At 48.3% G+C, this 27894-nt stretch overlaps 1 protein-coding gene across 3 annotated transcripts; it reads right to left on the bottom strand.

Moving 5' to 3' along the window:
• Positions 1 to 1968: 1968 nt before the first annotated feature.
• On the bottom strand, positions 1969 to 25068 carry Kif7 (kinesin family member 7). Of its 3 annotated transcripts, none has more exons than XM_027922310.2 (20): positions 24910 to 25068; positions 23875 to 23927; positions 22833 to 23184; positions 20811 to 21011; positions 20076 to 20469; positions 19343 to 19877; positions 18684 to 18800; positions 17898 to 18125; positions 16963 to 17099; positions 16482 to 16597; positions 16176 to 16328; positions 14809 to 15011; positions 9470 to 9667; positions 9048 to 9173; positions 8694 to 8870; positions 7364 to 7579; positions 6515 to 6721; positions 5205 to 5403; positions 4973 to 5119; positions 1969 to 4777 (listed from the first exon to the last, which is right to left on the bottom strand). In XM_027922310.2, exons 3-20 carry the CDS (start codon positions 23158 to 23160, stop codon positions 4407 to 4409), a joined length of 4053 nt encoding a protein of 1350 aa, XP_027778111.2. In that variant the 5' UTR covers positions 23161 to 23184; positions 23875 to 23927; positions 24910 to 25068; the 3' UTR covers positions 1969 to 4406. The 3 variants fall into 3 exon arrangements, with proteins under 3 accessions (XP_027778111.2, XP_071464739.1, XP_027778120.2); XM_071608638.1 differs by having other exon boundaries at positions 8694 to 8867; XM_027922319.2 differs by having other exon boundaries at positions 16963 to 17096.
• Positions 25069 to 27894: the final 2826 nt, after the last annotated feature.

The following is a 27894-nucleotide window of genomic DNA, read 5'->3' as shown; positions in this document are numbered from 1 at the left end:
TCTAAGGGAGTCAACCCTCCACATGTCTCACATGCTCTGCTGTCCACAAATATGTCCTTCCCAGGCTTAGTCCTTGAATGTAACCATGCCCACCTGTTCACTTTCCTGACCCTCTATAAGGTCCTTGCTTAGCATCTTGGCCATCTTAAGTGACAGCTGCCATTTTAAGAAAAATCTCACTTTCCCGCCCTAGCGCCTTTCTAAGAAATACTCACCACTCCCTCATACCAACCCTACAACCAACTGCCTTAGGACCTCTGAAATTGTGAGCCCCTAAATAAACTTTTCCTCTTCTACAATTGTTCTGGTTGGGTCTTTTTTGAGGGTGGGTGGGTACCAGGGATTGAACCCAGGCACATTCGGCCACTGAGCCACATCCCCAGCCCTATTTTATATTTTATTTAGAGACAGGGTCTCATAGAGTTGCTTAGCGCCTCACTATTGCTGAGGCTGGCTTTGAACTCCAGATCCTCCTGTCTCAGCCTCTCGAGTGGCTGGGATCACAGGCCACTGCGCCCGGCCTGGTTGGGTCTTTTAGTCACAGCAGCAAAATAGCTGACTAAAACACAGATTCAATGCAATCTTCATCAAAATATCATTGACATTTTCATAGAACTAGAAAAAAAACAGTGCTAAACTTCATTTGGAAGAATAAAAGACCCCAAAGAGCCAAAGCAATTTTAAGCCCAAAAAAAAGCAATGCTGGAGGTATCACAATAATTGACTTCAAATTATATTACAGGGCCATAGTAATAAACTGTGTGGTACTGGCATAAAAACAGACACATAGACCAATGGTACAAAATAGAAAACACACAACTCAGACACAGTCATATGATCCTTTCACAAAGTGCCAAAAACATCTTTGGAGAAAAGACAATCTTTTTAACAAATGATGCTGGGATAACTAATCAATTATCCATATGTAGAAAATGAAACCAGACCTTTATCTCTCCCCCTGCGCAAAAAAATCAATTCAAAACAGATCATTGACCTCAGAATTAGACCAGGAACTATGCAACTCCTAGAAGAAAATATGGATTCAAGCCAGATACGGTGGTCACACCTATAATCCCAGTGGCTCAGGAGGCTGAGGTATGAGGATTGCAGCAGGCTCAAAGCCAGCCTCAACAATTTAGCAATGTCCTAAACAATTTAGCAAGACCCTGTCTCTCAATAAAATACAAAAAAGGACTGGGGATGTAGCTCAGCGATTAAGCACCTCGGGTTCAATCCCTGGTAGCAAAAGAAAAAAAAAGAAAAACATAAGGTCAACACTTCAGCTTTTAAGCATAGACAACAACTTTCTCAATAGATTCCTAATGCTCAGGAAATAATGCCAAAGAGTTAATAAATGAGACAGCATCAAATTAAAAAGCTTCTGTACAGCAAAGAAAACAATAGAGATGTGAAGAGAGAAACCCACAGAAGGGGAGAAAATCTTTGCTAGCTATTCTTTTTTTCTTTTCTTTTATTTTTTATGGACATAATACCTTAATTTTATTTGTTTTGTATTTTTATGTGGTGCCAGGATCAAACCCAGTACCTCATGCATGCTAGGTGAGCATTCTACCACTGAACCACAACCTGGCCCCGAGCTATTTTTTTGACAGAGGATTAATATCTAGAATATATAAAGAGCTCAAAAACTTTTTTTTTTTTTAGACATACTTTTTTTTTTTTTTTAAGAGAGAGACAGAGAGAATTTTAATATTTTATTTTTTAGTTTTTGGTGAACACAACATCTTTCTTTGTATCTTTAGTTTTCCGCAGACACAACATCTTTGTTTGTATGTGGTGCTGAGGATTGAACCCGGGCCGCACGCATGCCAGGCGAGCGCGCTACCGTTTGAGCCATATCCCCAGCCCAAGAGCTCAAAAACTATACCCCAAAATCAAATAACCCAATTAATAAGTAGGCAAATGAATTAAACAGACACTTCTCAAAAGAAAAAGTACAAATGGCCATCAAATATATGAAAAAAATGCTCAACATCATTAGCAATTAGGGCAATACAAATCAAAACTACACTGAGATTCCATCTCACACATCAGAATGGTAGTCATCAAGAATACAAATAGCAACTGGGCATGGTGGTGCACACCTGTAATCCAGCAGGTTGGTAGGCTGAAGCAGGAGGATCACTAACTCAAAAACCAGCCTCAGCAATTTAGCAAGGCCCTACAACTCAGTGAGACCCTGTCTCTAAATAAAATACAAAATAGGGCTGGGGATGAGATTCAGTGGTTGAGTGCCCCTGAGTTCAATCACCAGTACCCCCCCCCCCAAAAAAAAAAAAAAAAAAAAAAAAGTTAAAGCCTGGATGCTGACAACCACATGTTCCCAGCTGCTGACCACCACGTTATTACATACTTCCAATGGGAGAGGCTCCAGACCAGCTTGATCCGGTCCAGATAACCATAAACTCATTATAATGAAGAACATTCACCAGAGCCTTGCTAGATCCACTATGACTAAACTAAGGTGTGGGGGAAAAAAGAGGTGGTACCCTGATGTAATGATTAATTTGAATTGTCAATTTGATTGAATTAAGAAATGCCAAGGATTAACAGGGTTATGGTTGTGTCAATGAGGATGTGTCTAGGAATGATTGGCATGTGAGATAGCCAACTGAAATGGAGACCCTCCCTAAGTGTGGGCAGCACTGACCAATAGAATGATAACTTGGATGGAATAAAGTTGCAAGAAAAAGGCAGCAGCAGCAGATGCTAGCTCGATTCTTCTTGAAAGGGTTTTTGATGGCTGCGGTGATTGTCTGAGGATATCAGACTCTTGCTTCTTCACTCTTCCAAATCGGACTCTGAAGGTGATTCTCCAGAAGGCTTCATCTCAGCCTAGGGTAGCACCGTGGATCCCTCTTGTTCTGGGGCTTCAGCCTCTTGGACTGCACAGCTACTGGTTTTTCCAGCTCTCCAGCCTGCAGACGACCATGTGAACTATCCAGCTTCTGCCTGCATAAGCCAACCTAATAAGTCCCCCTTTTATAATGATACTTCCTGCTGATTCTGTTCCTATAGAAAACCCTAATACACTTGGTCCCTGGAAACTTCCCCTTTCCGTGTCAAGCTCTCATGACAGGACACTTGCCACACCTCCTCATAGCCAAGTTTTGGTAAAAACCCAGAGCCCAGACCTCCTTGGAAAGAAGGTGACTTTACAGCACAAGTTCCCCTTCTCCATTCATTGGCCATTGAATAAAATTTTCTTTCTGCTCTTAGAAATGTTTGGTTATTTGTGAATGGTGTTGAGTAGGGAAAAAATATGCAGATTCAGTAACAATAGCCCTACTTCTAGGTACCAATTTTCTGTGTTAGCTTTCTGTCACTGGGACAAATACTTGAGATAAATAACTTAAAAGGAAGAAAAGGTTAATTTTGGCTTATAGTTTCCAAGGTTTCAGTCTATGGTCCATTGGTTCCATTGTTCTGGGGCCTCTGGTGAGCAGAACACCAGGTGCAGAGCAAGGGGTGGAGCAAAGCTGCTCTCACGGCAGCCAGAAAGCAGAAAGAGAGGAAAGGGCCCCATTATCCCCTTCAAGGGTATGTCCCCCAGTGACCTAACTGCCTCCCAACTGCGCCATCAGCTAGGGACCAGCCTTTAACACAAAGCATTTGGGAGACATTTAAGATCCAAATCATAACAAGAGATTATTTCTGTTTATTATGAAATGTTTTTAAAATTCTAAAAACATGCTACGGTTTCCCAGTTCTGCCATCTACATAAGACCACTTAAACTACAACCCTGTTGCCACTGAAAATTTTTGACAACCCTGGTTGAACCCAAGAACTATGGGCATAGGGTTATGCCTGAAGCCAGAATTGTCATGAAACTTGAGTAAGTTAACAGGTGACAATCAGGTACTGCAGCTTAAAGGAAGTGGGAGGATAGAAATTTATTTTCTTTCTTTTTTCTGTTTTTTTTTTTTTTTTGTACCAGGAATTGAACCCAAGGGTGCTTAACCACTGAGCCACATCCCTGGCTCATTTTATTTTTATTTAGCAATAGGGCCTTACTAAGTTGCTTAGGGCCTCCCTAAGTTGCTGAGGCTGGCTTTGAACTTGTAATTCTCTTGCATCAGCCTTTTGAATTGCTAGAATTATAGGTGTGTACCACCGCACCCTGCAGAATTTACAAAATTTTAAAAAATGAGTTGAAGAGCGCATGCTTAGCATGCAGGAGGCCCTTGGTTTGATCTCTAGTACCCCAGAAAAAAGGTTAAAAGACCAGTTCTTTTGGGCTGTGGCCCAAATCTGTTGACTCCAATTAAACATGAGGACCTGGATTCAGGTAGTGAGGTAAGGTCTGTCCTCTACGGAAGCAAACTGCAGGCAATTGTATCTTTAGTGGGATGGGAATCTCTCTCTGAGGCAAGGTCCCAAGGTCCTACAGGGGGTTTTTCCGAACATCTATCATCCCTGGGCTGGCTCTTCTGGGCTCCCGCCGGGATTTGGACAAAGGTCCAAAGTTCCAGGGCAGCCCCACTTCACCCACAGAGAGTACCCGCCCAACCAGGGGCTCGGGTGCCTCCCGCGGCCTTGGCTCTTCGGGGGAGCCCTGCTCCTCGCTGCACAGGCTGGAGCGTTTCCATGTCAGGGGTAATGGGGCGTGGACCAAGTCCCGAGGCTCCTCCCGGGGGCGGGGGACCCCTTCGGGGAGGGAGGACTGCCAGAGAAGCTCAGGTACTGCTGCGTGGAGCCCGTCTTCGCCTCCAGGCCCTGATCTGTTGTCCAGGCAGAGGCTCTTCCTCTCCCCACCTGTCACAGAAAACAGCATGTCCTTGTCAGAAATGGATGGCAACACTGTGCTGGAGTCTAGCCTCCCAACACCACAGCACAATAAGAAATTTGAGAAACGAGCCAATAAAAACACAAGTAAGGATGGTTTGTTAGTGCTCCCCAGACAAAGGAATGTCACAGCAGGGTAGACCCAACATGGGGGGGGACAGTCACCCCTGCTCTGGACGGCAGCATTCCCCCCACTGAGCTTCTGTTTCAGCTCCTGGTTTATCCACATGTGGCGGCTGAGTTCCTTCTCCAGGGCTTGAATCCGGGCCTCGTATTGCCTCTTGCTGTCTGCTAACCCTTCGCCGAGGTGGTCTAGTGAGGAAAGGCAGAAGAGACAGGGGTGAGGGGCTGCAGGCAGGCAGCAGAGTCCCGAGCCTTGGGGCCCGTGGCTGCTCACCCCGCCCTTGCTGCAGGAGCAGCTGCACGTTTTGCTCATGCTCCTTCTGCTGCAGGGTCAGCTGGCGGTCCATCTCCAGGCGCTGCCGCTCCAGGGCCACCTCCAGCCAGTACACCAGCCTCTGCTGCTCCTCCAGCTGCATCTCCAGCTCTGAGAAGGCGATCTGCTGCTGGTGTTGCTCCTCTCGCAGTGTCACCACCTGCCCGAGACCAGCCAGGCTCAGTCCTCCTTCCGGCTCCACCCCCACCAGGAGTAGCAAGTTACCCTCAGCCAGGGGTACCAAGTGCCGGCAAACCTGGCCCCATGGCAGGAGGCACTGAGAAATCACCAGGGTCTTTTCTGCTGCTATAGTTTAGATACGAGGTGTCTCCCAAAAGATCACGTATGAGACAATGCAAGAATTTTCAGGGGTAAAACGATTAGATTATGAGAGCCACTAATAGGGTAAACTGGTGGTAACTATAGGCAGGTAGGGTGTGATTGGAGGAAGTAGTTCACTGGGGGCATGCCTTTGGGGTTTATATTTTGTCCTTGCTTCCTGGTTGCTTTCCTCAGCCACACCCATACACCATGATGTTCTGCTCCATCTTGGGCCCAGAGCTAAGGAGTCAGCCAACTGTGGACTGAATCTCTGAAACTGTGAGCCAAAATCAACTTTTCCTCCTCTACATTGTTCTTATTGGGTCTTTTGATAACAAGGAAAAAAATGCTGACTAAAACACCTGCCCAACCAAGTGGCTTCAGACACCTTCTCAACTGAGTTCCAGACTGTGGTTCCACATGACCAGAGCTGATTCTCAAGATGGACCTTGTCATCCTGTCTCAAATCCTTTCCCATCACGTGTTTCTATGCTTTTGGAGCACAGTCTCAGCTGTGGAAAAGCACCTAGGCCAGGACTTCTCTGCATTATCAGTGTTTGGGTTGGATGATTCTTGATGGTAGGGCCTGTCTCATGTGCTGCAGGATGTTTAGCAGCGTCCCTGGCCTCCACCCCCACCACCATGACAATCGAAAGTATCTCCAAATATGTCCCTATGGGACAAACCATCTTCTCTTAAGACCCATGATCTGGGCAAGGGCCACCCTGAAATTGGCAATCAGATGAGAAATGGGGAAGGGGCCTGGGTCTTAGCTGCACTAAGCAAGGCAGGCTTCCAAAGGGTGAGGACTGGAGGACTGGCCTGGAGGTGGCCTTGATCCCGTGTCCCATTCAGAAGGAAAGGGAGTATTCACTGGAACTGCCAAGCAGACATCTCTTCCACCCAAGTTGCAGAAGATGGAGGCACAGGGCTTGTGGCTGGTGACCCACCTTGTCAAAATACTTGCAGAGCAGAGCTCTGGTCTCTGAGGATGACAGGTAGCTGAGCTTGGCCATGAGATTCATCTCACACTGGGACAGCAAGGAAGCTGAGGCCCGCAGCACCCGCTGGCGACACGTGATGGCCTCGTTCTTGTATTCGATGGCAGCATCCAGGGCCTCGATGGCTTCATCCAACTGGAAGAGCGTCCGCTCCTCCTGGGGGGAGAGGGGCACACATGGAGGGCAAGTACTGGGCTTCCTGAACATCAAAGTCCTGAGCGGGCATGCAGTGGTCAAGACATAGCCACAGTGGAGTCTTCAGTGTCCCCTCAACATGAGACTGTCCTGAGCCCATCAAGAGAAATGTAATCCTGTTCACTGTGATACCAACAGGGACCCCTGGGTCAAAGCCCAGCCCAGAGTCAGGGCAGTGACTGCTAGGAGGAGGCTTTCTCAAGCTCATACCACACTCAGGAGCTCCCAGCACCCAACACTGAACGGGAGGCGGGGCTCCTGGGTGAGTCCGTGCAGCATAGGCTTTCTCTCTGCTTGGAGAAGCAAGCCCACGTGGGCCACGAGGCATGTTAAGCATGCTCCTGACACAATTTCACATGCAGAGTTAAGACATGCGAGTATCGGGTCAACTGCAGCACAGACTGGGAACTGAACCTGTGTCTCAGTCAACGGCGCTGAAGCAGGGAGCAGCCGTCTCAGCCCCTCCCAGACACAGAGAGCCTGCGTCCCCAACAGCAGGGCCAGCACCCACAGAGAGCCAGGAGAGGGGGCTGAGGAAGATGGATGCTGGGAGCAGAGGGCTGAGGTGGAGCAGCTGAGCTGGGTGGCCACCCTCAGATGTACCTCGGGTGACAGCAGGCTGCCCTGCCTCAGCTTGCTGTCAATCTCCAGGCGCTGCTTCAGCAGAGAGTCCTTCTCCTGGCGCAGGGTGTCAATCTCCCCTCGGATCTGTTGCTGGTTCTGGGCGCTACCCTGTCGCAGCTGCCCGCTTTTCTCGGACAACTCCTTCTCCAGATGTTCCAGCCGGCTTGACACTCGCACAATGTCTTCATTCAGGGCCTGGGGGCAGCACCACCATGGATTAGGGAAGGAACAAGCGCCGTCCTCACAGTGGGGATAGAACAGGCCCAGCCTACTCACTGAATGCTAAGAGGGATGCAGGTCCTTCCCTCAAAAAAACCCAAAATCCAGATGTTTGCTGAGCAGGAGGCCTGACTTTTAGTTCACAGAAGGTTGGGAACTGGGGGCCCTCGGGACCACAGCATCTGTGCTGGGGCCCTCAGAAATGGCCTGGAGGAGAACACAGACAAGCAGAGGGAAGAGGCCCTGGTAGCAAGAGGGGATAACATGGGCAAAGGCAGAGCTGGGGGGCAGTGGCCTGTCACTGAGACAATTTGGCTGGACTGTGTATGAAAGCACTATGAGAAATTAATGGCCAAATCCCAAAAGCCTTTCCAGGAGGCTGATATGGAAGAAAGCAAGGGCACTAATGGCCAACAGAAGTTACAGATCATCCAGCAGCACCTCACACCTGTTAGATCTTAGAACTCTCCACGGTGATTGGGGCGGTGCTCCTGCTCTCTCTGCAGGTGTCAACGTTCTGTAATCTGGCCTAAGTACCAGTGCTGGAACAGGCTTTGGATCTGACATATTCCCTCTAATCCTTATGTCTACATTCTGATCCCATTTGACAAAAAGAAACCAGCTCAGAATCTGAGTTCAAGATGGAAAAGTGATACCAGTGGACTCAGGTCCATCTGCCCAGGCCTGCTTGCCTCCAAAGTTTAGGGAGTCTCTTTCTAGTTGGTTGTACCACTACCTACACCTGCTCCTCCTATTCTGCTTGTACAGGCTCCAAATAAATGGTTAATGAGGTGAATAGATTGTAGGATGGATACTCTTGTCCCACATATCAGTACATGTGCATCAATATCCTAAAGCCCTAGAATTCTTGAGGATCCATAGGACAGAGCTTCACCTGCCTAGATCTTATCTGGCGAAGACATCACCTAAAACCCCACCTACCTAGATCTGAGCTGGCAGGGACATCAACTAGAAGACGTTCACCTGTCCAGACCTCACTAATGGGCACATCACCTGGCAGAAACTCACCTGGCAGGGTTATTACCTGGAGGGTCTTCACTTGGCTAAACCTCACCTATTAGGACCTCACCTGGCTGGACCGCAGGCGCTTGCTCTCCAGCCCCGTCTTCTCCTGCATCAGGGCCTCCTTCTTAGCCAGGATGACCTCCCGCTTATGGAGCTCCTCCCCCAGCTCCTCCAGTGCCCGTCGCTGCTGGAGCACCTTCTCCATCTCCTGGTCCAGCCACTTCTTCTGCTCCTCTATCTTCTGAGGGAGAGTGGGGAGGCAAAGAGGGACCTTAGTTCCCAACTCTGGTTGGAGGGCGGCCCCTTGAGTTCCAATGAGGAGATGGCAGACCCAGCAGCCAACCCCTGGGCAATAAGCCAGGGCTGCCCAGCCAGGCTGCAGAGCTCATGGTGACACAGCAGGCTCAGTTTAGCCCACCTGCTGCTGCTCCAGGCTGACCACGGAGCCATTACTGCCGCTGCGCCGCTTCCTCTGGAAGGCTGCAATCTCTTCTGTCTTGATCTTCAGGATCTTTTGCTGCTGCTCATGCTTCAGCTCCAGCTCCTGGGGAGGAAGCCCGGTGGGGAGGGGGCATCCTTCCAGAGCTGCCCAGAGTGATGCCCCAAACCACCAAGAGAGCCTGCCCCACTCCTGAGACCATCCTGCAAGTGTTCCCCAGCAAACAGATACGAACACCTGTCCCCAAGAGCTGCCAGCACCTCCATGCTTCACCTCCCTGAACCCTCACTTTCCTACGTGCTCCTCATTTTCAGAGAAAAAAATATCTGAGCTACTTCCTAGGATCACCTGGGTGGGATGGTGGGAGCAGGTGAGTGCCTGTCTGGGTGCCCTAGGCTGACCTTGACACGGTGCTGCCGCTTGTGCATCTCTGTCTCCAGGCGCCGCTTCTGCTCTGTCTCCTCACGAAGTCGCCTCTGGAGCTGGCCCTGCTGCCGCCGCATGAGTTGCACATTTCTCTCCAGCTCCTGCAGCCGCTTCTCACTCTGGGCTGACAGCGACACCAGCCGCTCTGTGGCCTGCTTCTTCTCCTTCAATGCCTGGGACCCATACAGACTTCACTGGGCCAGGCACGGGGGCTAGTGCATGCCCAGTGTAGTACCTGGCACTCACCAAGGGTGGGCAGTACTCTATGTATTAAATGATCCTAACAAACCTATGGAAATTTATGACAGTTATTAACCGTAGTTTACAGATTAGGAAACTGGGACACAGAGAAGTTTGGGAACTTGACCAAGAATACACAGCTAGTAAGTAGCAGAACTGGGGTTCAACCCCAGGCAGTCAGTTCCAGAGCCCATATTCTCCACCACTCTATTTTATTACCTCTTGGACCCCTAAACTGAGAAAGGAAGAAATGAATGAGAGATGGATGGATGGAAGGGTGGATGGATGGGTGAGCAGGTCGTGTGAAGGTAAAAATTAGGATGGATTACTATCCATTACTATGGGGTAAAATTGTGTCCCCTAAAATTCCTATATGGGGAGTTCCAGAGGAGAGGCCCACCCCAGAGATATGCAGTGAGCCCCACACACACACATTGGGGTTCCTTATTCACCAAAGCATGGCTCCACAGCCCAACAGCAGGGTACATATAGGCTTGAGGCTGCCACCGCCACAAAACTGGGATATTGCTGCTTCTATCAAGGGACAATAATAAGGACCTGGTAAGACGTCACCAAGGTCCTTGTGGGCCTGGCTGCACCAGAGGTTTCTCTTCTAGGGGTGCTAACAGTTATCCTGTTGCTGAGGTAACAGGGAGTCTTGCATGGGGTTGCCTATCTCTTGTTTCTCCTACTAACAGCCAACTTCTTATGATTACCTCTCACTAGTCATATAATCTAATACCTCCATATTCTAACATCCTACCTCATACACATCTCAGCCAACCCCCTAGGACCCCTCCTACCATTAGAAACTGTAAACCATTATGCAAACCTATTGACTATAAGGTAGAAGATAACCAAACTCATCATTTCTGATTTTAGTGACAAAACTGTAAATGTAAAAATAGAAGCTAACCAATATATGGCTGCACATTGGTTATGATTTTAGTGACAAAACTGTAAATGTAAAAATAGAAGCTAACCAATATATGGCTGCACATTGCTGGAATACTGATTCTCTCCCTTAAAAGTGAGGTATTGGTAATCTATAATGACACTATAAGACAATAGGGCAGAAGCTGTCATACCTCAGATCTACACTGCAAGAGAGGAAGACTTAGATATCATGAAAAAACAAGGGAGGAAAGTGCCCCAAACAAACCAAAATACTACAACAATAAAATCATAGATAGTGCAGTAGGTGAAATGTCAGAGAAGGAGTTCAGAGTACACATAACTAAAATGATTTGGGAATTAAAGAATGACTAAGTGAGCAGATACAGGCAAAAATCAATCACTCCAACAAAGAGATAAGAGAGCAAATACAGGTTGCAAGAGATTATTTCAACAAAGAGATAGAGATACTGAGGAAAAAAATCAAACAGAAATCCTTGAAATGAAAAAAACAATAAGCCAATTTAAAAAACTCAATAGACTGGGGCTGGGGATGTGGCTCAAGCGGTAGCACACTCGCCTGGCATGCGCGGGGCGCTGGGTTCGATCCTCAGCACCACATAAAAATAAAATAAAGATGTTCTCTCTCTCTCTCTCTCTCTCTCTCTCTCTCTCTCTTTTAAAAAAAATCAATAGATAGCATCACCTACAGACTAGATCACTTGGAAGTCAGAACCTCAGACAATGAAGACAAAATATACAATCTTGAAAATAAAGTTGACTTCACAGTGAAGATAATAAGAAACCATCAACAGAATATCCAAGAATTATGGGATACCATCAAAAGACCAAATTTAAAATTTATTGGGATAGAGGAAGGTTCAGAAATTCAAACCAAAGGAATGCACAATCTCTTCAATGAAATAATAGCAGAAAATCTCCCAAGCAACAAGAATGAACTAGAAAATCAAATACAAGAGGCCTATAGGACACCAAATGTACAAAATTACAACAGATCTACATCAAGACACATTATAATGAAAATGCCCTGCATACAGAATAAGGTTAGAATTTTAAAGGCTGCAAGAGAGAAAAATCAGATTACCTATAAGGGAAGACCAATTCAGATCTCAGCAGATTTTTCAATCCAGACTCTCAAAGCCAGGAAATCCAGGAACAACATATACCAAGCTCTAAAAGATAATGGATGCCAACCAAGAATCACATCCAGCAAAATTAAGCTTCAAGTTTGACAATGAAATAAAAACCTTCTATGATAAACAAAAGCTAAAAGAATTTACAGCAAGAAAGCCTGCAATACAGAACATTCTTGGCAAAATATTCCATAAAGAGGAAATGAAAAACATCAATGAAAATCTGCAAAGGGAAGAATTACAATAAAGGAAAAGCCAACCAAAGGAGAAATCAAGTCAAACTAAATATCAAAAATAAACAAAAATGACCTGAATACAATTCAAGTCTCTTTCAACCCTTTTGGATAAATTTTTACACATAAAATTTTTAACTACAATATTCATTTAATTTTTCAGGTTTTTGTTTATTTTGTATTTTTTTGTTTTCCATCTCTCTTCACAAAGTTACACAAATATTTTCTTTAAAAGTTTTAGCATCGGGGCTGGGGTTGTGGCTCAGTGGTAGAGCACTTGCCTTGCATGTGTGAGGCACTGGGTTCGATCCTCAGTACTACATAAAAATAAATAAATAAAATAAAAATTTTTTTAAAAAAGTTTTAGCATCTTATACGTTATATTTTAATATATAATTAATCTGGTATGTGTATATACATTGCCTGTAATATGAGATGAAGTTTATAATTAAAAATCTCTTATAATTAAAAATCCATTATTCAAGATTCAAGGATGAAAAAGATCAATCAGAGTAAAAATTGTTTAATAAGGTATTTATAAAGGTAAGGGCAAGCTTGAGGGAAACTAACAAATTTTGTAAAGCACATTTCCTTCCATAAACTTGGAGAGGTAGGAGATGAAGGAAGAGAGAACCATTATGAAAAACTCGTACGAGAATGTGACCTAACTGAAGTTATTCCCACCAAAAGCATGTGGAAACCAACTCACAGTCTAGAGTCTTATATGGAGGAATAAAACACCTTGCTCTATTCTTGTATATTCTAAGTTCATCTCTTTGGTGTCCCTTTCTAATGGAACTCAACAAGAAACCACATAACAAGGGATTTATCATGTAGCCTATAGCATGTCTCACCAAAAGACGAAAGATGGAGAAAGGAGCCAATATGGCAGCCACTGGTTACATGAGGCCACTGAGCATTTGAAATGTGTCTAGTCTGAATTGAGGTGTGCTATGTGTTAAATAGACATTAGATTCCAAAGAATTACTAGAACAAATAAAATGAACCTGAAATATCTTTACTAACATTTATTTTCTTTGCAAATTATGTTGGTAATCCATTGGGTAAATGAAAATATGTTAAAACTAATTTCTCTATTTGTTTAAAAAAAGAAGGAAAACAAGGTAATATATTCTATATCTTCACTGTAGTACTATATATCCATATTTACATGTTGTCATTTTTTATATTTGTGTTATCAAAATTCATATAACTATAAAACTAAATAGGACAAATTTTACCATATATAAATTATATCTCAACAAACATAACTTTAAAAAGAAATCTAGTTCATGAAGTGTTTTAATAGTTTTAACAGTATTGGGCACATACTAACCACCTGATAAATAATGGCTATTATTAGAATTCATTAAAATAACTAGCATCAAGCTGATTCATAGTGGGGTAGGGAGGGGGAGCATGGGAGGAATAGATGAACTCTAGATAGGGTAAAGGGGTGGGAGGGGAAGGGAGAGGGCAGGGCTTAGAAATGATGGTGGAATGAGATGGACATCATTATCCAAAGTACATGTATGAAGACACGAATGGTGTGGATATACTTTGTACACAACCAGAGATATGAAAAATTGTGCTCTATATGTGTAAAATGAATTGTAATACATCCTGTTGTCATATATAAAAAATCAGATTGTAAAAAATTCCTAGGTGGGAGTCCAAGCCTCTAAAGCTCAAAATGTTACTATATTTGGAAATAGAATTTTAAAAGAGGTCATTAAGTTTAAATGAGGTCAGAAGGGTGGGGCCTTAACCAAATATAATCGGTGTCTTTCTAAGAAGAGGTAGAGATACTAGGGATGCAGAGGAGAGTCAGGGAAAGACACAGTGAGAAGGTAGCTATCTGCAAACCAAGAAGAGAGGCCTCAGGAGGAGCCAGACCCATGGACACCTTGATCTCAGATTTCTAGCCTCCAGAGCTTTAAGAAGTGTAAGAATTATAAGAAAGTAAACTTCTGAGTTATGAGAAATTAAACTTCTGAGCTAGGTGTGGCGGTGCACACCTGTAATCCTAGCGCCTCAGGAGACCAGTTTGAGGCCAGCCTGGACAAATTAGCAAGTCTCTGTCTCAAAATAAAATAAAAAGGGCTGGGGAGGTAGCTCAAAGGTACAGCACCCCTGGGTTCAATCCTCAAAACAAAACCACATACACACACACACACACACACACACACATACACACAAACTGAACTTGTGTTGTTTAAGCCAACCAGACTGTAAATACTATGTTGTGCTACTTTAGCACACAAATACAGATAGATAATGCATGAATTGATAAAAGGGAATGGAAGGGTGGTACATATGTGGATAAATAGACAGTTGATCAATCAACTGATGAAAGGCCAGAAAGATGATGGGTAAGAAGAGTAACATGAACTGACAGGTAGACAGAAAGGGAGGATGGGATGGAAGGGGATTGAATGGAGCACTGGGAGGCGACCTGTTGCTGGATGGACAGAGGGCTGCACAGTAGTTTTTCTTTGGATGCCCACCCTCACCCTCTCTTGGTCTCCTACGTGGTCTTCAGGCAGGACCTGACTCTCTGCCTCTGTTGTGTGGAATACGAAGTCAACCTTAGCTTCTGTACAATACTAGCCCCACCCTGGGGAGCCTGGAGGGAGTTAGCCCCAGAACCCAGGGGTGGTGCATGAGGGTCCGAGCATACACAGGTTCCACAATGGGCTTGGGCTCTGGAATCACATATCCCGGTCCGAGCGACCCCATCCTGGGAGGTCATTGATGCCCCCATCCGCTGCCCCCTAAGGCCCCAACACTGACCTGCACCTGGCTCTGGGCTGCTGCAACCCTCTTGCGGAACTCCTGGAGCTGGGACCGCTCGCCAGCATCCTGGGGCTCCTTGCCCTCCAGCTCCCGCAGCTGCCTCTGGCCTTCACTCAGCTCGGCCCGCACTCGCTCTGCCTCCTGCTCCAGCTCCCGGATGCGCTGGCTGTGCTGGCGGTTCAGGGCCTGGGCCGCTTTTCCTAGAAGAGAGTGGGCCACATCAGCCCAGGTGACCACTCTCCCCAAAGAGGGCCACCAGCCCCTTCCCAAGCCCTGTTAGCCACGAACATCTCCATGGGTTGTACCAAGCCTTTGTTCCACCAGTACTGTGACTTTTTTCTTTAAATCAACTCACTTTTTAAATGAGCCTCATCCACAGCAGTGACCCAAGACAAATACAAGTTACCTAATTTTATTTTTACCTATATGTGCCAAAATAAATACATATCTTGAACCTGCATATAATTAAGCCTCTAGAATTAGCTTCCACTTGCAAGAAATATGGAGGACAGAGGAATAAGTTAAAATGACACCATAAGGAAGCAAACAGACTAACCCAAGATATTTGGGGTCTGGCACATTCTACAGGATGACTGTGAAGAAGTGAGAAAAAGGGAAACTTCAGAAATCTAAAAAGCAAATATAATATGTGTTGGTCCCGATTTGGAGGCTAATTCAAGCAAACCAGCTATAAAGACATTGTTGAATAATTGAGGGAATGTGTTTATGCTCTAGAAATTAAGAGGACACGAGTTTTCAGTGACAGAATGCCTCCCTAGCATGCATGAGGCTCTCCTGCTTTTGATTCTAAACACTGAAGGAAGAAAGAAGAGGACATGAGTTTTGTTAACTTTGCTAATGAAATGGCATTATGTCAGGTAAATAATGTCCAAATTTTTAGGGAGATATACTAGAAGGTGTAGAGATGAAAGGACATTGTGTCTGGGATTTGCTTCAAAATATACCAGCAATAGCCAGGCATAGTGAGTCTTGCTAAGTTGCTGAGGCTGGCCTTGAACTTTCGATCCTCCTGTTTCAGTCTCCTGAGTTATAGGAATTATAGGTATATACCACCCTTGCCTGGTTACTGAGAGCTATTTTAAGCACTTTACCTGAACTGACTCATTTCACTCTCACAACCACCCTACGAAGTAGGTAGAGATGAGAAAACTGAGGCACAGAGAGGTTATGATACTTGCTTAAGGTCACTCAGCTAGTAGAGGCTAAGCTGAGTTTCACATCTAGGCCTTCTGGTCCCTGCTCCTAACCATCTCATTTCTGAACCTTCTCAAAAACAGTACAGGAGAAGTAATAGATAGGAAATCACCTTCAGGTGGGAGACTCACTGTAATGCTCCCCCTCACCTGTGCGGACCAGCTCGCCTATGAGCTCCTCCTTCATGCGGATATTGATGGCCAGCTCCCGGATCTTCTGCTGGGCCTGGGCCAGCCGCCATTCAGAGGCCATGGCAGCAAGGGCCTGGCGGCTCTGAATTGGGGTCTTGCTCCCACCAAGTGCTGTAACAGGCAGACTGTCAAGGTCATCACCCAGACTGAGAGTGAGGGAGGGGGCTGCCAGTGATGGTGTGTGATCTGTCCCAGGATGGCCCACTCAGAACTGGGGAGGAGGCATAAAGGTAGGGGACCTCCTCTACAGCCCACCCAGCTTACCTTTGGGCCCTGGAATGGCAGCATCCAGTTCTCCAAGGTGAAGCTCTGGGCCCTTCCTGTCTGGTGGGCTCCCTGGGCGAACCCCCGCTCTCTGGCTCCAATTGCTGATCCCATTTCTGGAGGGCAGAAGCAGGGGTCCCTATTCTCCCTCAAGCCCCTGCCTATCCCCCAGAATCAATGTGACCCCAGGATGTAAGTCTGGAAGAATTCAGAGGCCAGGGACGGAGCTCAGGAGTCCCAGGAACCAAATACTCCCTTGGAGGCTAAGAACCTAGAGGCCTGGGCCCACCCCCACATCACACCACCCCCAGTAAGACCTTATAGTCCAGAGCCCACAGCCCTTGGCCTGCTCTCCCCCAAGGGATGGCAAGGGCCATGTAGGCAAGAGCGCCTGGGACTTGAGAAGCCTCCCTGGATCCTCACTCAGCCCTGAGTTGGCCCTGAGCTAGTCCTTGTCAGGTCTGGCAGAGGTCCCACTCACCTGCGCAGGTGCAAGGTCTGTGAGGGCGGCTCCTCCTCTTCCTCCACTTCCTCCTCTGATGCTGCTGAAGAGCCACTGCCCAGTCTGTCTGCCTCAGCTGGCAACTCAGCTCCAGCCTCCTTGCCATTTGTCACCTGCTAGTGGGGAGGCGTCAGGGTTTCAGGACAGGAGTACCTGCAGGGCATCCTTCAGGAACCATTTCCCACCCCAAGTCTGTTCCTGCAGTGTGCCCTGCAACACCTTAAAGATCTAGTTCAAAGAATGCCACTTGGAAGCCTTCCCAACCTCAAGCTGGGGTACCAGCACTCTCCTGCCTCCTCCTTCCCTCCTCATCGCCAGCTCCTATAGCACCTGATTCTCCTCGGGTGACAACCTGCTCTATCTCACAGATAGATCATTGGCACCCAAATTCTATCACATTAACAATATCATCCCAGACTGATGCATATAAAGATTTCCACCCAACCCAAGTCCTCTTAGACCTTTAGAGCTGAGATGTCCTAGAGCTTAAAGGCAGCACTAGAGTAGACTTTGTCCCAAAGGCCCCAAGTGGCAGGACTAGAAGCAAGAGACCAAGACTCATGGAGAAAGATTAGGGCTCATGTTAACTTGCAAAGAGAACCATCCAAAGACAGAGGGGGTGGCCTCAAAGTGATGACCTCTGCATCTCCAGGGGTGCACGCTTTCCACACGGTGCCAGAAGCCAGAACCTCCTCACTCCAAACAATATTCTGTAGCACTGGACCCTTCTGAAAAGCCCTACACAGTCATGCAACTCTTGGCCCTTCCTCTATGGACAGCTGAAAGAGGCACCTTATATCTCACAGCTGGTCCCATGGAAACATGGGTGAAGGACATGTGCGCTGGCATCGTCCTTCCCCTGCCTGACCAGTCCAACCAGGCCCAGCAGTCACCCTGCCTCGCCACCTCCTCACCTCACTCCACTGCTCAGAGCCAATTTCATCTCCAGGAAGGCAGGCAGGAGGCACCATGCCCAGCACATGTGTGTGGGCACCCCCCAGAGGGGCTGTGTGAGGCCGAGGAACAAAGGACCCAGGAGGCAGGCCCTGCAGGAGCCCTGGAGTCCCCCAGCCAGGCCGCACCAGCTCTAGCCGCAGGCGCAGCTCCACCATCTCCTCCTGCTGCTCACGAAGCCGGTCACTCTGCAAGACATGTCCAGGTGCTGACAGGTGTCCAGGATCAAGGGGAACGGATGCTCATGGACAGGCATGAGTGCAGGAAACTGGACAAGTCTGAGACCAGACCCCCTCCCCAATAAAACTGAAGAAGTCCAAATCCCCCTGACCACCTCTCAGTCCTTTCCCATACCACCCACCCACTGCATTCCCAGAGACTGGAGCTCTAGACCCACCCTCTTCAAATTCACACCAGCCAGTCCACCTCCAACCCTCCGCCACCAGAGGGTGCCAGGCACAATGCTGACCTGGTTAGGTTTGGCTCTAAGGTGCACACTGCTGCCCCCCTCAGATCCCACCCTCCAGGGACCCAGCAAAGGTGCTCTGCTGGGCATTTTCAACACCCACCCACACTTCTGTTCCTCACCTCCACACTTTGGCTCATGTTGTGACCCCGCATCTCTACTGTCCCTCCACTCCTGGTCCCCAGTTCCCTACTTTAGCATCCTGAGAAACTCAGGTCAGACTTCCTCTACTCCCTCTCCCAAGAAACCATCCCTGCACGGTAGAAGGGCATTGTCCCACCTGAAGTTTGTACTGTTCCATGGCATCCTCCAGTGCAGCTAGAAAGTCCCGGTTCTCCTCCTCCAACCGTGCCACCTGACTCTGCAGGTTCAGTAGCTGCTGTGCCCCCTCATCTTCCTGTGGAGCAAGGGGGAAGGGTTTTTTTTTTAAATATTTTTTAGTTGCAGTTGGACACAGTATCTTTATTTTATTTATTTTTATGTGGTGCTGAGGATAGAACCCAGGGCCTTGCACTTGCTAGGCAAGCGCTCTACCGCCAAGCCACAATCCCAGCCCAAGGGGGTAAGGTTTTAGGGGCAAGATCTGGCAAGGAGCTGGCACACCCTGGCTCTTTCTCTGCCCTGCTTCCCTACTCTGACTTCCCACTCTGTTCTGAGCTCTGCCTGCAGTGCAATCGGGAATCTAGGCCCACTGGTGGAGAGGGCACCCAGATCCCACATGGCAAGCCATTTTGGGCCATCTCCTGTAATTACTAATTATATTTTGGTTAATATTAGCTAAGCACTTATTACACCTTCAGTTCTTACACAGTACCAAGGACATGGTACCAAGTTTATCCCCATTTTACAGATGGAGAGACCCAGAGGCTCAGCGAAGTTAAGTGGCACAACTGGCTGTTTAAAGACATTCTTCCTCCCCGAACCCCTTCTCAATCACACCTGGCTCTCTGCCGCCTTTCGCCCTCCAGGTCCCTGAGCCGCCTGGTCCTCTGCTGAGGCACTTTCGATGCCGCTGTCCGGCCCAGAAGAGGAACTCAGGGCGCTGCGCTCGCCCTCCACCGCACACAGCCAGTCGCGCACTTTGCGGGCGGCGGCGCCAGGCAGACCCGGCTCAGCCTGCAGCTCGCGCAAGAGGCTGTAGGCGGCGTTGGTGCGCGCCCGGTAGCGTGCGCACTCGGCGCCTAGGCGGGCGGCTGCCGCTGCGGAGCTGGCTGCGGGGCCCGGCGCTCGCCGGCCGCGGTGGATGATGCGCGTCTCGGAGCGGTGGCGTGGTGGCCCCCGCACACCCGCCGCCGCCTCCTCAGGCGCCCGCTCGGCCTCCGGCCGCCAGTTGACCATAGCGCGGTTGCGAATGTTCTGGGCGCGGCTGGCGTAATTGAGGGTGTTAAGGGTCTCGTCGAAGTCGGAGGAGGAGGGGCTGACGCAGGCGATCATCACTGTTTTGGCGTTCCCGCCCAGCGAGTCTTTGAGGATCCTGAGGGCACGACGGTGAGGGTCAGGGTCTTATTGATCCAGGACCGAAAGCCAGACCTAGAAGCCGCTCCTGAACGCGGCTCCGGTGGGCAGAGACCTCCCACTGCGCTTGCCAGTGCACCCCAGAAGTCAGGGAAGCCCATTCCTATTGGTGGGTTCAACACCCCTATCCCCAGGGCAGATTGGTACGCCAGCTCACCGGGTGATCTTGGAGTCGCGGTAGGGGATATGGCTGCCTCGGCGCTGGGGGTCCCCCAAGGCGCTGATGACATTGCCCAGCGCCAGCAGGCTGCTGTTGATCTGGATGCTCTCTTTGAGCCGCTCGCCCGTGCTGCCTGTCTTGAGGATCCTCTCTGAGCCCGCCAGATCCACGAAGTGGAACTTGGAAACAAGCAGTTGGCCTGCTGCAGGTCGGGGTAGGCGGCTGGGGGCACGCCCCCGCTGCTCCAGGGTCACGGTGAAAACAGTGTGTGAGCGGCTGGAAAGACGATTGAGGTGCGTGGCCCCTGTATGGCGCGCTGCGTTGCCCATCTCCAGGAGGCTCAGCACCTCGTCCAGGCCCTCCACGTCCACTTCCTTCACCCCACACAGCACTGTAGGCACAGAAGACTGTAAGCCCGGTGCAGAAGCAGCCTAGGACTGACCATCCAAGAAGGCAAGCAGAGCCTGATTTTCTTGACCCAGGCCCCCACCCCCATGTCCAGGGCTCCTGCCCATCCTGTTCTGGGTTTGGGGGGACTCCAGCTTCCCCCATGCCTATATTAATGCCTCTCACATCTGACCCCCTCTGGAGACAGGGGAAACTGAAGCAAAACCATCTAGGGCTTGGGAGTCCCTTAAGAGGGTGCCCCTCCCAGGCAGGTGAGCGATGCCCTCAGAACAGCCATGCCATAAGCCCCACTCCCAGTCAGTGGAGGACCCCAAGGTTCCTCACCAACATTCCCCCGATCATCTTCCCGAAGCTGGATGTCACGGCTGGCAGTGCCCACCTCGAGCAGGTCTCGGAACTCCTCCTTATACACTTCCAGGTAGGACACGTGGACCAGACAGTCCAGCAGGTCGTTCTCATCAATAAGCTTGAAGGCCTCGGCCATGGCCCTTGGGATGATGCCCTGTTCATCCTCATGCAGGGAGGCTGGGGAGACACCACAGGACCTCCTACCACCATGCCTTCAGCTGACATGGCCCAAGGTCCCTAGGTCCCTGCCAGCAACTGGAGGTTAGGACTCCAGCATGGAGAAAACAGTGGTAGAGATCAGAATGGGAGGGGCAGCCTAAGGCAGGCCATGTTCCAGGGTGGTCAGGAAGAATTACAGAATTCAAAAGTTGGAAGCAACCTTTCATGGTTTAGACAACCTCTTTTATTATGTAAGCTTCCCCTTCACTATGTCCCTGATAATCAGATACCCTTGTCTTGATTAATTCCAGGACAGGGAATTCATTACCATAGTCCATGCTCAGTTAATTAAAGGAACTCCTAAATTTATCCCCAGGAAGTAATTGGAGTGTTCATCCTAGGGTTCAATAGGACATCTGGTTAAATATATTAAATTCATAAAGGAATACCAGGCAGCCATTTTTAAAAAAGCCAGGTGCAGTGACACGCATTTGTAATCTCAGTGACTCAGGAGGCTGAGGCAGGAGGATTGCAAGTTTGAGGCCAGCTTCAGCAATTTAACAAGACCAAGTCTCAAAATAAAAAACAAAAAGGACTGGGGATGTAACTCCTGACTAGAGCACTTGTTAGTATGAGTCAGTCTCCAGAACTGAAAAATAAAAATATTTAATGATACAGAGAAATATTCATGATATATAGGTATCCATATAGACATAGACATAGATTTAGTTTTGATTGGTTGTTTTACACAGTACTAGGAATAAACCATGACCTTGAGCACACTAAGTACATACATTATCACTGAGCTACACTTCTGGTCCTATGATATATTAGTAAGAAATGGAACAAAATACCAAAGAATGGGCATAAAATAATCATTTTTTTAAAAAGTAAAAGTATAATAATTTTCTCAGAGTATTGGCATGCTCACAGGGTGAATGATTTTTGAAATCAATTATCAAGTAAGTTAATTTATGCATATGTATTTCTGCATTTTCCTGAGCAAACAAGTATGCTCTTGTTAACAGCTATATTCTGAATGTTTGTCCCCCCCGAAATTCTTGTGTTGACATCCTTACCCTAATTGTCTTAGTCTTAGGGAAAGGTGCCTTTGTGAGGTGACTAGGTCATGGAACACAGCCCTCGTCAATGGATTCAGTGCCCTTAATGAAAGAGACTGGAGAGAGACCCCTTCTCTCTTTTACCATGCAAAGTTTGAGAGAAGGAAGCTGTTTATGAAGAAACTTCCCCTCAGTTCTGTCAGAACTTTGATTTTGAGACTTCCCAGCCACCACAACTGTGAGAAATAAAATTCTGTTTATAAGCCACCCAGTCTGTGATATTCTTTTATAGCAGCCCAAAGGCACTAAGACAGTAACCTAAGAGAAAATGGTCTATGTTACTCAAAAGAGAATAGTTCCTTCAACTGGCTCATAGGGACTTTCTCAAAACTGCTCCAAGCCTCACTGAACCAGCCTGCAATCTCTCTGCAGCAACCAAAGCATTTCTCTTGCAGGACTGATTGCAGATTCCTGACCCTCAGCAGCCATCCTGACAACCTCCAGAGACATGCTAACTTCCCATGCCCTGCCTCTGCTAAGGTCCCCAGAGCCAGGCTGCACGGCCACATTTCACTTCATCCTATGAAATCTACTTGCCTCCAAAAACCCTTCCTTCCTATCCAGCCCACTGATGTGGCTAGTCCCACCTTGGGCTTCAGATCTCTGTCAAGGAAATCTGTATTTCCTTCCCCCAGTATCTCCACCTCCAACAGGGAAAGCAGGGGCAGCCATGGATGCCCTTCAAATTGGGCATAGGGTCATCAGTATAGTCACTCACCCACACTGGCCTCTCCCATAGTATAGGTCTTCCCAGAGCCTGTCTGACCATAGGCAAAGACGGTGGCATTGAAGCCCTCAAAGAAAGCCTCAAGGAGGGGCTGCACACAGGCTTGATACACAGCCTCTTGCCCAGCATCTTCTGCTAGCACCACGTGGAAGCCAAAGTGGCGATCACGCCCCAGGGTGACTCGACCATGCCCTGGCTCCACCTGCAGGCAGCTCTGATGCCCATGTAACAGTTCCTTGGGTAGCAGTGGACGAACTCTCAGGGCCACCCTCACAGGGGCCTCCTCAGCCCCTGGAAGCCTTGGGGCCTCCAGTCCCATGTTGATGGAGAGCTGCTCCAAGACCTGTGGAGAGAATAAAAAGCCCTTGCCATTCGTGTCTGTGCTCTAGGAGCCAGACTCACACTGCAGGTGATCTGGGGCCAGATTGGCAGCTCCTGACCTCGGAGGGATGGTGTGTAGGTGGGGTGGTAGTCAAAATTCAGAACATCCTCTGTGCCCAACCTGATGCCCAAATACTGCAAGAACCATTATATAGTCACACAGTAACATCTCATGGCTCCTATTACTGGCAAAACAAGGCCTGGATACTCCACTTGATACCCAGGGGCTTCTGTGTTCCAGCTGCATCCTTCTGTGCTTTTATTACAGAACAACGTACATGTGTGAATACACACTTGCTAGCATATTCAGAGCACCATACTGCACCAAGGAAGTCCTCCTCCTAACACCCCCTGGGTTCCCATGGTCTCTGTCTTTGTCACATCATCAACCCCCACCTTCTTCTAAAAAGCCAACAGATCTTTCAAGACCAAGCTCCTACCACCAAATCCTGCCAATTTCATCTTTTACATAGCTCTTGAGTTCATCTGCTGCTTCCCACCCTTTTGCCAAAGCCCAGGTCTTGCCACTAATGTCTTCATGGGCAGACTTTGACCAGCCTTCCCTCTTCCTTCTGTTTCCCTGTTCCCTCCAACATGGCAGCAGGAGGGGGCACCTTCTCAAAATGCAAAGGCAGTCAATCGTGTCACTCACCTGCTTAAATGTGACCCCCCAGAAAAGGCTTCCCACTGCTCTTGGGATTCAACCTTAACAGGAAAACAATAAATCAAAGGTAAGCCTTAAAACAGGTACTGCCTACTTTAACTACTCAGCTCCCTGACCCCAACCTCAAAACCACTCAGTATTATCAAATCTCATTTCTCCAGGTTTTGGCTAAGCCCTCCTTCTTCAGAGGTCAGGGAAACTCATCTGTTCTGTGCCCTCATAAATACACACATCGTACCTTGTGCTGCCCCCACCGGCCACTGACCACACGTTGCAATTGCCAAGTTACCGGTGTATCTCCTCCACTGTCCAGACTAGGAGCTGGAAGGCAGGACACCTATTTGTCCCCTTTAAGCTGTATCACCAGCAACCAACACAAGGTCCAGTTCTGCCTAATAAACAGTGATTAATCCCCATCCAAGGAACTATCCCCATTCTCCCTTCTCTTATTGCATTTTTCAATCCCCCAGCCCTGAGCAGAACACTTGGTTAATTACTATTTAGACTCTCGCTGCACGTGTAACCCAACCATTCCTTCATTCAATCATTGGGTGACCAGCCCTCAGCACCCCGGTGGTAAATCAGCATCGCAATACTCCGGGGTCCCCCGCGCCCTCCCCCTATTCCGTGGGTTTTTCGAGCCCGGGGTGGTCCGGGCTTCTCAGGATCCCTGCTAGTTGTACAATGCACCCTAAGAAGCCCCGACAACTCCACCCGCTCCGGAGTCTGCAAGCACCGGGCTGCCGCTCCCGCAAAGTTTGAAGAAGTTATTAAAATGGGGCCCGGGCCCTCAAAGCCTCAGCGATCGCTCCCCCTGGCCAGGCCCGAGATGCCAGTCCCGGCCCCTATACTTAGGGAAGGAGGATGCCGGCCCACCCAGGGAAGGGCTTCCAGGAGCCGGCTGGGGACTGTCCAGCCGCGCGGGTCCCAGTGCCACCCACCCAGGCCTGCGCAGGGGGGAGCGAGCGCGCCTCCCCCGTCACCCTGTCCTCGCCTTCCAGCCCCGCGGGGGCCCACACCCACCTGCTTGGGTGCCAGGGCAGTCGGGGCAGCGCAGTCAGGGTCCACGCCCCGGCGCGGCGCGTTCAGATGCCGTCATCGGGACCCCCGCCCCCCAAAACATCCCTCCTCTCACCCGCAACTCCGCCCGCCCGGGCTCTGGGGGCGGAGGCGGGAGCCCGAGGCGCCGCCGAGTCGGCCGCAGACAGGCGGGGCGGGAACGAGCCGCGGGAAGGGGGCGGGCCGCTGCCCGAGGGGCGGGTCCGGAGAAGAAAGTAGCAGCCTCCGAGGTCCTCCCCTTGTCTCCTAGAAGTCAAGCCTCCAAACTGGACGCCAGACAATATTCTACTCGGTTCAGGGTCCCTTCTTCACCCATCTCTATTTCCTGCTCCCAAGCCATTCTTCTGGGTGAGGAGGGGGTCACAGAAACTTCCATCTCCCACATTTAAAAAATACTGTTTTCTCCCATTTTAGCATTTGAATTTGAATTGCATCTTAGGCTCTTGTCAAGGGAAACTTGACACCAGGAGAGGTCATAAAGGGTGTCCACACGTGCAGCCTTAAGGAGATGATGTCTTCAAATAGCCAAAAGATCCCTCTGATCTCCAAGGGATTGTTTGTATTGGGAGCACCACACATTGAATTTTGATTAGAATCTGAAAGGAGGACTCGGGGTGTAGCCCAGTGGTAGAGCACTTGTCTAGCATGCAGCAGACCCTGGATTCCATCCCGAGCACTGGAAACATGTTTGTCACTTAAAATATCAATAGAGAAATTGAACTCTAATGTAGTAATCAAATTTAATTTATTATTATACAAAATATTGCCTTATAGATAGCATAATTAAAGGGTGTAGAAATTGTCAGCTCTCTTCAGGTAGAACTATAATAGGAAAACTTCAACCTCAAGTAACAGAAGCCACAAGTTAAAATGACTTGAACAATAACCATCTGTTGTCTCACAGTTAGCTAAGAGGAGGGAGGAGGGCTCCCATGCAGGTTGAGTCAGGGGCAACATTGCCAGGACCTGGCCCTTTCTTTCCCTTTCTCTCTCTCTCTCTCTCTCTCTCTCTCTCTCTCTTCTTCCCTAGAGATTGAACCCAAGGGTGCTTTACCACTGAGCTACATCCCTAATCCTTTTTATTTATTTATTTATTTTAATTTTGAAACAGGGTTTCACTATGTTGCTGAGGCTGGCCATGAATTTTCTTTCGATCCTCCTGCCTCAGCATCCCATGTTGCTGGGATGATAAGCATGTGCCAATATGCCTGGCTAAACCTGGGTCCTTCAACTCTTCTTTCTGTCATCACCTTCAGACACAAACCATCCAGAGGAAAAAATGAGCATTGTGTCCTGCTTTTTTGATCAAAGGATCCTTTCCTATGAAAGGTTTTCTTTCACATCTTGTATGCCACCTGGCTTGAACCTATTCACCCCTGAGCTAATCACTGGCAAGGGGATGGCGTTGCTGAAATGGGCTCAAAGTATCCATGAGACCACGTGGATATTGGGAAGTCATCAAAATGTCCACAATCACATGTTAAAAATTTCAAATAGGAGAGCCTGGCCACCTGATCGGCATATCATGAAGGACTGTTATTTGGGTACAAAATATGTATCTCTTAGAAGTTGCAGAAGCTGTGGCATTTTCTTTTCTTTTTTCTTTTTTTTTTTTTTTTTTTCGCATTTTGGGACAATTTTATTGAGAAAGCAGAAGAAAAATGCACAAGAGCTCTGAAACCTCCATGGTGAACTAGCAAACACAAGCTTTATTTCTAGATGATCCCTTCCAAATCACTGCTCCGAACATGGTTGCAGGGGAAATCATCATGCTCCTGGGTCCCAAAGGTTGCAGACTCAAGAAGCCTCAGAGAGTCTTGCACAAAAGGGCCCGGATCCACTCCCAGCAGCCTTGGCTGGTCTCCTGGCCTCTGGCAGGGGAAGGGGGAAGAGGACTCTTACAAGGGTCACCACCACCAGAGGTCTTGGCCTCTAGACCTCCCTCACCCTTGCACCTGGAACACAAGGGAGCCCCAGCGGATGGTCGATGGTGGGGCACCTTAGAGACCCCCTACTTTCCTGGGGTTTCCTGAGGCTTCTTCTGGGTCACAGACACCTGGTCCAGGACAGAAGGCTCTGTGTCCTGGTGCAAGGTGCTGTGTGCTCTGGGAAAGTCATCTTTCCATGACCAATGCCAGATAAGAGATTCTTGGGGTGTGGAACGCAGGTTGCTGTGGAAGGTGTGGCTGTCATAAGAGGTAACCTGTTGCTGGATGTAGAAGGGCAGCGACTAGGGCCAAGGATATATTGAGCTCAGGGTTGGAGGCTTCTGAGGACCTGGCTCCTTGTATGCAGAATTCCAAGCCTGTTGCCCACAGCAGGGAAAGTGCTGCTCCCCCTAGTACTAGGGGCTGGGGATGTGGCTTAAGCGGTAGCGCGCTCACCTGGCATACCCGGGGCACTGGGTTCGATCCTCAGCACCACATAAAAATAAAAATAAAGATGTTGTGTCCACCAAAAACTAAAAAAAAAAAAAAACTAGTACTAGGATTCTCAAAGCTTGCATCTGCTCAGCTGTGGCATTTTCTATTAAATAATTCAATTAAAGAGAAACTAAAAATTCAAGCAATTTGGAAAAGTAGATGCAATCTCACTGTTCTTTGACATGCTGTAGAGTTCCACCATGGTCCCAAATATTCTACATAAGTTGGGGGCCTGAACAGGAATGGTACAGAGCAGCCTGCCACCATGAGGACCAAAAGGACTGTTTAAGACTTGGAACTTAATGAAACCAAGCACCAAACTTGAATTTTTATGCACATAAATGTTACAAAAGGGGTTAATAACGGATGAAAATCACATTCCAGAGCAGTTTAATTATAATTATCATTGCAATTATAGTAATTAAGTAGTTGAGAAAATAAAATTAAAACATTTACATTACAATAAAATTTTTAGAGAATTTTGTAGTGCTAGAGATTGCTGGACCTATCAATATGAATTCATGAC

This window comes from Marmota flaviventris, chromosome 2, assembly GCF_047511675.1.
Source record: "Marmota flaviventris isolate mMarFla1 chromosome 2, mMarFla1.hap1, whole genome shotgun sequence".
Classification (NCBI taxonomy): domain Eukaryota; kingdom Metazoa; phylum Chordata; class Mammalia; order Rodentia; family Sciuridae; genus Marmota; species Marmota flaviventris.
The sequence above is the reverse complement of the archived record's forward strand: the minus strand, read 5'-3'. Positions and strand labels throughout refer to the sequence as shown.